Source organism: Nipponia nippon, unplaced genomic scaffold, assembly GCF_047370975.1.
Source record: "Nipponia nippon isolate SJK-2023a ecotype South Korea unplaced genomic scaffold, ASM4737097v1 scaffold_4, whole genome shotgun sequence".
Taxonomy (NCBI): Eukaryota; Metazoa; Chordata; class Aves; order Pelecaniformes; family Threskiornithidae; genus Nipponia; species Nipponia nippon.
Genome location: NW_028262358.1, coordinates 123,076,252 through 123,085,735, shown reverse-complemented (window position 1 = coordinate 123,085,735; position 9,484 = coordinate 123,076,252). Strand labels below are relative to the sequence as shown.

The window sequence follows — 9,484 nt, the reverse complement described above, 5'->3', positions numbered from 1 at the left end:
GTGTCCCTGCCAGTGGCAGGGGGGCTGGAATAAGATGATTTTTAATTTCCCTTCCAGCACAAACCGTTCTATGATTCTACGATTTTAATACAAAGGGGGAAAAGCACGCGATGTGTTCCACGCAGCAGGTAACCCCTCTAGCTCAGCAGAGAGGGGAAAAGCTCCTCAGGGCACTTTAATCCCATCGTGACTGATCTTTTTGGTCTGCTCACTAGCATGGTTTTGTGCAGCAGGCTGCCATTCAGCCTAATTGCTTCCAGCTGAACTCAGAGACACCGCCCTTAAGCCAAAATTACGTTTCCAGCACGGGCTGTGCTCAGCTATGGCTGCCCCCAACCTTCCTTCCAGGGTGCCCAGCTTCCTTCCCAGTCCAACCAGTCCCTAGACAATGATGCAACTGGTGAGGTGAGTGTGGCCAGCACTTGAAACCCCACCCATTCCTCCCACACCAACTAATTGGGGAGCTCCCCTGCTATTTGGGAGGGTCCTCCTCCCCTATAAAAGTGGGTGGGTGGGTAGGTGGAGGGGTTTTGGGTGCAGAAGGTGATACTAAGGGTGGGTAGGTTGGTTAGGGAGAGGGTAGAGATGCTGTGGGAGGTGGCTGGGGGCAGAGGGAGAGTTCTGGAGCACAGAGGAGCAGAAGGGGGACAATGAAGTAGGGCAGAAAGGCTGAGTGGTCTGCTCCCCAGATGCATGCACAGGGTGAGCCTGGGAAGGGCAGTGGCTGGAGGGCTGGATTCAGGAATGTGGGGCTCAAGGGGTGTGTGCTATGGGTGCCCACTTTGGGGCTCTGCACGGTGTGTGTGAAGGTGTTGGGTGATTCCTCCTTCCCCAGCACTCTCGTGCAGGCAGACTGCTTCCACTGCTCCAGGGTGAGGGGGGGGAACTCAGGGCTCAGTTGGTTTTGAGAGCTGCAAGTTGATGCTTGGATAAGTGTGAGAAGACGGTGAGCTGTGCATGTCCTTAATCGCATGTGGAGGGTCAGGGCTGTGCCTTGAAATCCATGCAGGAGCCTTGTGCAGGGGTGTGAAGCTGTGGTGGGGCTTCCTCTGCAGCAGGGTGTGGGGCTGCAATCCCTGGGCGCAGGTGAGCTGGAAGTGTGGGTGTGCAGGTAAAGCTGGGTTGAGGTGGATGAACCTGGAAGCCTTGTCCTTGTTATGTTCCGGTGCAGGTGCTTGGCTTCTGTCTGAGCACGAGGACTGGAAATGAGCCCACACATGGGGAGGATTTCTCCTGGAGACCTGTCTCCCTGCCCCAGACCTGTAGTGGTGCCAGCTCAGGTGGCTTGCCGGGACAGGTTCTGGGGTGCAGTAGTCACGCTCTTGGGGAGATGGGTGTCATGCCCTGCAGAGGGCTGGAGCTTGTTATTATCTTCCTCCTCTTTGGAGGAGGAAGCATTTTGGAAGAGACTGAAGTTAGATTTGGAGTGAAAAGATGAAGTAGGGAGATCCATGGAGAGAAGGAGGAGACCAGAGACAGCAGATGCTGGTTCTTCTGATGCCCTGAGGGAAAGGAGGAGGAGGTTGTAGTAAGGTGGGGGTCGGTCTCTTCTCCCCAGTAACAAGGGATAGGATGAGAGGAAACGGCCTCAAGCTGCACTAGGGCAGGTTTAGGTTGGATATTAGGAAAAACTTCTTCACCGAAAGGGCTGTCAGGCCCTGGCACAGGCTGCCCAGGGCAGTGGTTGAGTCTCCATCCCTGGAGGTGTTTAAAAGACGCATAGACATGGTGCTCGAGGACATGGTTTAGTGGTGGACTTGGCAGTGATAGGTTAATGGTTGGACTCAATGATCTTAAGGGTCTTTTCCAACCTTAACGATTCTGTGATTCTAAAGGGCAGGCTCTTCTCTCGAAGAGGAGCATTACTCTGCTGTCCAGAGTGGCTACAGCTGTGAGAGCATGTTCATTAAAACCTTACCAAATGCTCAGCACTTGTAGTCTCACAATGAGCCTGTTGTGAACGGAATCAGCAGTAATCAGAGCTGTGCAGCTCTGTAAATGATGAGCTTCCTTGGGGTCTGAGCTCTGGGCTGTGTGAGCTGTCCTGGGGCTCATTCCGTGCTGCCTGACATGAAGCCAGTGCCTGGATGGTCAAGAGGAAGACCCAAGGGGCCTGGGGTGTGGGCAGACCCCTTGGATGATCTGTGTCCAGTGGCCAAATGCTGCTCCCAGGGATCCAGACTGCTGCTGGTGCCTTTGGCAGCAGGACCATCTCTTTAGCTGACTCTTGATCTGCAGCTGGCTTTTGACTAAAGTCTGAACACAATATGCATTTTTTGGGGGGTGAAACTGGAGCAGGCTTATGAATAATTATCCCATGCCCTAGGAGACACAGGAATAAAGCTCAGTCTTTTACTCCTGGTAAAGCTAGTTTGTATGACCAATTAATATCTTTAATTTCATGTCTTGGATCCAGGTAATGTTCCCTGACTTGTTTTCTTCTTGAGCTCTTCCAAAAGGGATTTGGTTTGTGCTGCAGCACATGAAGGCTTTCACGGCCATGCTGCCTACCTGCTGCTGTTGAGGGTATGTCCGCACCTCGCTGCTGTTCACAGCCCTGTGGAGGTGGCTGCTGGCTTAAATGCCTCTTCTGGGCTAAAAGTGTCAGTGGGTAAGGATGTCCCCTTCCTGTGGCAGGAGCGTGTGGCAGTGAAGGCTTTGGTTTCACAGTCACTCTGAGCTGATGCAAGCGTGGGCTGCTCTACCTGAGCTAGCCCAGACAGCAGAGAAGCCAAGATGAGGTGGTAATGTCTCTTCTGGTGGGGGACCATGCACAAGATAGCTTGATGTGAAAATCAGCAGCAATCTCGGGTAGCTCAGAGCCTTGTACCGAGTGCTGTGGAGTTTGAAGCTGAGCCTCTGGTCAGTACTGGTCTCTGGGATTGGTTTGTAGGGGGAATTGGCACTGTGGGATGAAAGCCAAACCACGCTTTCCATCTCCTGGAGCCTGCTTTCTTGTACACGCAGTCCTGGCAGAAGTCCTCAGAAGAACTGCAAGTGACATGTGGCTGGGATTTCATGCCAGAAATAACCCCTTATGTACTGGTGTGACTTCCTGGAGGGAGCTACAGGGTGCTGTAGGATGGTGCTGCTTCATCTCCCCCTCATCCAGAGTCTTCTGATCCCAGATGCTGCTAGTAGAGTGTATGCATGCTCCCTAACTGGCCCCATCCCATTGCAGTCAGTGGGGCAAGCAGCTGGTAAAGCAAGGGGAGGGGATGAGCTAACTCCGGTGCTGATCAGGGAGCAGTGCTTGCCTTGGTGGCTGTATCAGGAAAAGGATGGCTCACCATGGCCTGCGCTGGTTCTGGGTCGTTAATATCGATATAATGGTGCGTTCCTCCTTTGTACTGGGACATCAAGGCTGTGGCTGAGGGAATGGTTGGAGTTAGGTGAGCTCTTGTTCCTGGTGAGGGGAGAGATGCTAAACAGTAATTTAAGGGCCTCTACAACTCCTGGAGAACCTGCAGTAAGAAAGGACTGCTGGAGATCCCCAGGCCAAATTCCTTCTTGTGGGGTGAAAACTACCATCAGAGCAGGTTGCTCAGGGCCTTATTTGATTGAACTATGAATATCCCCAAGGATGGGAATTCCCCCACCTCCTTGGGTCTGAAAGGAACCTGTTTTTCTCCATGGACTTTGCCACAGGGACTCGAGAAGGAAAATGGGGGTGAGGAGATTGTGGTGGGCTCAGCCTCTGACTGTTTTTTTGTATTTCTGAGTTGCAGCTTTCCTTCAAATCTAGGGCACCAAGCTGTTCCCTCAACAGCTGCTGGAGATGCCGGAGGGCCCATCAGTGAGGAAGTTCCAGCTGCTGACCTCCCCTTTTGTGGGACAAGTGGTGGCCAAGGTGGGGGGAAGCAGCCGGAAGATCAATGTGAGTGACCTGAATGCCCTGAGGCTCCAGGACTCCCAGGTGAGCTGGACTAAAGATGAACTTGGCAAGTCTGAGGCAAACCACCGTTGTCCTGCATCTGGGTCACGGAAGGTGCATAACCTGAGAAATGGCACCGAGCTTGTGTTTGAGGTGGACCATTGGCTTTATTTATAGCCACGAAATAGGTGTGTGCGGCCAAAGAGACATGAATGCCCATTTTGGAGTACTGCTCTGTGTTGCAAAGTTTGGGATCAAGGTTACTGTGAGGAAAGGCTGTTGCAGGACATGGACATGCTCAGAATTCTTTGCAGCTTTGGTCAGTCATGCCAACGCGCTGGTTCTGTGCTCCTCAAGGGAAGAGGAGTTGGTGTTGGCGCGGGCTGTTTGTAGAAGATGAGAGTTGATTTCTTCAGTATGTGGATGCCAGAAGCAGCAGCCTTGTTTCCTGCAGCTGTGAACTTGTACAGTTGCTTCCCTTTTATACCAGAGGGCAGGGTTTCACCTGGCTAGGTTGAAATGTCTGTGCTGTGGACACTTGTGAGATAGTCACACTGGGTCAGTCCTGCTGGGGGTTTCACCTGCCTGACCTCCTTCAGATGATGATTTGGACTTGACTGACCAAATGCTAGCGCAGCTTTGCCTGATTACGTGCTCATCTCAGCTGGGGACACAGATGTGAGTTGCTCAACAGTCATTTGTGGCTAGGCTGTGATTTCAGAGCCACCCTTGAATTATGTCACCCTAGCCTGAGACACTTGAGGCCAGCACACAATGGGGAGGCGAAAGAGAAGCAGTGATGACAGACTTTGAAACCCTGAGTGTCTGTCCTGGTGTGTCTCTTTGGCCTGACAGGAGCCTCTGAGAGGGCTTCACACTGGAGTTGCATCTGAGCACCTAATGCTTCATGTAGGTGAAGAAGGGATGTTGAGAGGATGACTGCAGCTCTGATGGGAATGGCTCAGATGCTAATGAAACCTGTGTTCAGGGTGGGGTGATGTGCCTTCTATCTAAAAGAGGTTGTAGAAAATGGTCACTTGCATGGAAACATCCAGAGGTTATGTGGATCCTCAATACCTTTTTACCCACCTTTTTTTCTCAGGTTCATGGGAAGAACTTGTACCTGGCATTTGTGGCAGCTGAAGGTCCCTTAGGACCAACTGCAGAAGAGACAGCGCTGCAAAGAGAGGCTGCTAGTGGGGCAAGTTCTCCTGTCCAGGGTGGGCAAGAACATGTTTGTGCCCCACAGACACATCCCCAGGAGGAGCTGCAGGAACTTCAACACTCAAGATCTGAATCTCCAGATGCAGCAGAGGGTCCGGGCCACTGGCTGCGCTTCCATTTTGGCTTGTTTGGCAGCATTCGGGCAAATGAGTTCTCAAGAGCAAACAAAGCCAATAAGAGGGGGGACTGGAAAGACCCTATACCCAGGTATTCGGTGGAGTCCCCACAAACTCTGCGTTCTCCCTACCTCTCATTCTGGAGAGGCACTCTTCTGTCTCAAACTAAATTTGTCTGGGGATGCTCTTAGCCCTGTCTTTTCTCTGATAATTCTTGAGATAAGTAGGCATGAAAGATGGCATGAGTGGGTGTGGGGTGTGTCCAACCAGGGAATCCACAGTGCATTTCTGGGGTGCATGTTGCCTGGCAGCCTGGGGATCACAGTACCAGCTTGGTTAAGATTTTTATTCAAGGAGAACTTTTAGGATTCCAGACTGAATGATGCCCTGAAAATGCCAGTTTCTCCCAATTACATGTTTAAAAGAAGCCTTGGATAAATAGCGTACATCTAGGGCAGCTGGGATCACTGGTTGGAGCAATGCTTGTGTTTTCAATGCACTGCTGCCTTTAACAGCAACAGTCTGTGTCCTAAGTCCCACTGGAAGTGTACTGAACAAGGAAGGGGTACATACTGGAAGATAGCGTGGATTCTGCTTTTGTGAGCTGTTTAACCTGAGTGGTTAATAACGTACAAGGTGGGTGTCTGGCCCCTGTGCATGTCGTGTATTTGGTAGGGACACACTCCCTGCTCCCTCATCCTGCAACCTTTTGAAGGGTTGCTTCATTTCTACACAAATAGTTTCAGACAGTCAGTTTTGTGTGCAGGTTGGAGCATCAGTTTCCCTGACTGTGCACCCTACTGCTGGAGCCCTTGGTCGTCTGGCTTGCCTGCTGGGGAGAGCTAAGATGCTAATACATCTCCCTGCCTTCTCTTGTTTCTCGGCTAGGGACCACAGGGCAACAGAAAGAATGATTGTCCACAAGTTGTGTGGGTTCACAACCAAGTTTCTTGGCTGAAATCTTTAAAGAGGCTACCTTGCGTTGCGATGGTGGCCTGGTGCGTTGGAGTGCCTGCTGTGACCCTGTGCGCACACGCGTGTGTAGTGATAAGCTGCAGGGAAGGGAGAGCTGGACTAGGGTACAAGGTTGGGCGACTGGTACTTCAAGATGTCTCCTTGGCTCTCATGAGAATGCATAGGCATGTGTAAGGGCTGATGCCTCACTGTGTGCTTCTCCCCAAGCTTACAAGCTCTTTTCTCACCTTCCAGTAGCTTTTTCACTCAGTTGCTACTCTGCTGTCTTTCTGCTCTTTCCTTTCTATGCAAGTCTCTTCAGCCAGCGCAGAATATAACAAATGGTCCAGGGATGTTTCTGGTGAGAGGCACTAACTTCTCTGCTTCTCCCAGGCTGGTTCTGCACTTTGAGAGCGGAGGCTTCCTTGTTTTCTACAACTGCCGAATGCACTGGTGCTCATCTCCGAGGGCTGATCCTGCTTCTGACATCCTGTCTGTGGAATTTGACCGCAGCCGGGCACTGGATGCCCTCCGTGCACCCGATCCCATCTGCTACACTCTCTTAGACCAAAGATATTTTTCAGGACTGGGTGAGTTCCAGGGCATAGTGGCAGAGCAAAAAGATGGAGGAAGGTCGGTGGGATGTCTAAGATCCAGAGCTGCATGCGTGAACATTTTACTCCTTAGCCTTATGGCTTCTGGTTGATCCAGCTAAGGGTATGTGGCCATTTGCTGAGGACAAGGCTTGCAGCCTGTAGCCACAGGCTTCGGATGCTTGAGCGCACTGCATGAGCACAGTGAACTGTCTTCGTGTGTGTGACTATGGATTGGCTTGTACGTATGGAAGAAAGGAAGGTCTGCTTCAGAGGTAGTGGGAAGAGACTGTCTTCCAGTCTAATCCCAGCTGTAAGTCTACTTGTATGCCACCTCTGATATGGGGAATGGCATAGCTAGCTGTGATCCTTGAGGCAGAAGTCACAGTGATTGGAGCTGTAGGTCTGCATCATCTTGATAAAAAATATCCTTATTGTCTCCTCATTTCTGACCCTTTCCAGGGAACATCATTAAGAATGAGGTCTTGTACCTGGTCAAGATCCATCCGTTAACACAAGGCTCTGTCTTGGCTCTCTCGGATCTGGAGCGTCTGCTTGACTGTGCTGTTCAGTTCAGCTCTGCCTGGCTGCACAGCAAGCTGCATGGCAAAGGTCTGCACCCTCAGATCTACCAGAAGGAGCAGTGTCCCCTCGGGCATGCAGTGATGAGGGGAACCTTCGGACCCTCGGATGGTTTTAAGAGACTTACGTGGTGGTGTCCTCAGTGCCAGCCTGCGGTGCTGTCAGGGGGTGGGGATCCTTCCCCAGTCACCGAGTGACCTGGCTTTGTGTATTCCTCCTGTTCTGGAGGGTGTCTAGGTGGTCTCTGAACCATGCTCTCAGTTGTCCTTCATGGTTTCTTTGAGGCTGTTGAGCTTCCTCCTTAGGGATAGTGAGTTGGCAGATTTAAGTGCTCAGTGGAGGTTACAGGAGTCACTGAAGTACTGAGTAGCTCTGGATGCAAAAAGGAAAGTGGTTCTAAATGTCCGTCTTTTTTTGTCACAGTGACACAACAGTGTAAACAGTTTGACCAGTTCTGAGGTGTCCTGGTCCCCCTGTTCAGACTATGGTGAATGGAAAGTGTTGAGCAGGTGATTGCTGAGCTCTGAAGTGACCCTGTCCCTGGTGTGGGTGCAATGGCTTATGGTGGGGTTAGAAAGGAGTGTATCCCTCTGCCTAAACAGCTTGATTAATTCAGTATTAGATAATCCTACCTCTGCTTGTAGCTGAATACCTGTGTGCTGGGCTGCAATTAGGTGTGGTTAGAAGTGAGTGGCTGTTCCCTCTGTCAGGTCTTACAGGAACGGCTGCCTCCTTCTGAGGGGGTGAAAACAAACCTCAGCAGTGCTTGGTGGAGCTGGTCTCCGCCTGCTTGTCATGTCTGCCTGCCCCCACAGGTTGGATTTTTGTGGCAAACTGCCAATTCCAGATCTCAATGTAAAAAAAAAAAAAAAAAAAAATTCCGCTTCGACAGATTGTAGGGGTGGCCCCCAAGGGAAGGGACTGTGAGGTTCAGTCAAGTCACTGTTACAACTGGGATCGCAAGCCTGACAGAACTGGGGGGTGTCTAACAATGTTTGTGACAGGGATTGCATAAAACTCATGATCTGTACGGTAAATTGAAAGCAGAAAGGTTTGGAAATAGAGATGATGTGGTCCCTCCTTTGTTGAGCTGTGTGTCTCTATGCAGTAGGCAGAAGCTGTTGCTGTCTTATCTCTCTGGATCTGGGTTTATTTTAACAAGATTGTTGGCTTGTGTGAAAAATAAAAACTGGAGTTAGAACTGGTGATGTTCAGCTTAAGTTCAGTGTGTCTTTTCTGGTAGTTTCTTGGTTAAAAACTGAGGTGTAGAGGGGGAACTCCAGCATTTGGCGCTGCCCTTTAGAGGATGGTACCAGCAGCTTTCCTCAGCTGTAAGGGTGGCTCAGCAGGAAAATTCTTCATGGGAGCTGGATCTAAAGGTGGATCGCAAATCAGCTGTGAATGCTGGAGCTAAAGACCTTAGTGGTAGGCTGCTTCCCACACATGACCTGCACAGCCTCTCCCCTGTGAATGGCAATGCTCTTGAGTGGCTGCAGGTTATGGGATTGCTGAATAGGCCAATTAATGGGGTTATCATGCTAAAGGTGGTGGTTAATGTCGCTTCTGAGCATGTCCCACAGTGTTAGCGAAGGCCTGGAAATGAGGCATGGTATTTTCAGTCCCTTTTAAAACAAACAAACAAAAAACCTGCAGAAAAAAAAGCCTAAAACCTGAACCTCACACCTTGAAGGATGAGATGGCAGCTGGGCATCTGCAGGGGACATATGGCTGAGCCAAAGGTGGAGAGCTAGCCGAGGTCGCGAGGCGAGGTCTCAGGTCCTGACTCACAGCAAGCTGGGATGAATCTGAGCGAAGGGGGTGACTCCAGAGGAGAAGCGCCACTGAGGAAAAGGACAGCAGGTGACTTAAATACAGAACAAGTGAAAAAACCCGCCTCACGCCTGAAGCAGGGAGGGAGGGCCGGGCTGCCATCCCGGGGGCTGCCATCCCGGGGGCTGCCATCCCGGGGGCTGCCATCCCGGGGGCTGCCATCCCGGGGGCTGCCATCCCGGGGGCTGCCATCCCGGGGGCTGCCTGAGGAAGGGGGGGGGGGGCGGGAAAGGAGCTGCGGAGCGGAGCTGGTGGCCGCGGGGGAGGGTGGTGTGGCTTCCCCGGGACCCGGGGGCCGCCCGCCCCCTCCC

At 51.7% G+C, this 9,484-nt stretch overlaps 1 protein-coding gene across 6 annotated transcripts; it reads left to right on the top strand.

Moving 5' to 3' along the window:
- The first annotated feature begins 232 nt into the window (after positions 1-232).
- Positions 233-8,545, top strand: NEIL2 (nei like DNA glycosylase 2). Of its 6 annotated transcripts, none has more exons than XM_087775723.1 (5): positions 233-405; positions 3,746-3,916; positions 4,977-5,305; positions 6,562-6,758; positions 7,224-8,545. In XM_087775723.1, the coding sequence occupies exons 2-5, from the start codon at positions 3,779-3,781 to the stop codon at positions 7,538-7,540; spliced, it is 981 nt and encodes a 326-aa protein (XP_087631849.1). In that variant the 5' UTR covers positions 233-405; positions 3,746-3,778; the 3' UTR covers positions 7,541-8,545. The 6 variants fall into 6 exon arrangements, with proteins under 6 accessions (XP_087631849.1, XP_087631847.1, XP_087631844.1 ...); XM_087775721.1 differs by having other exon boundaries at positions 3,729-3,916; XM_087775718.1 differs by lacking the exon at positions 233-405 and adding an exon at positions 537-555 and having other exon boundaries at positions 3,729-3,916.
- Positions 8,546-9,484: the final 939 nt, after the last annotated feature.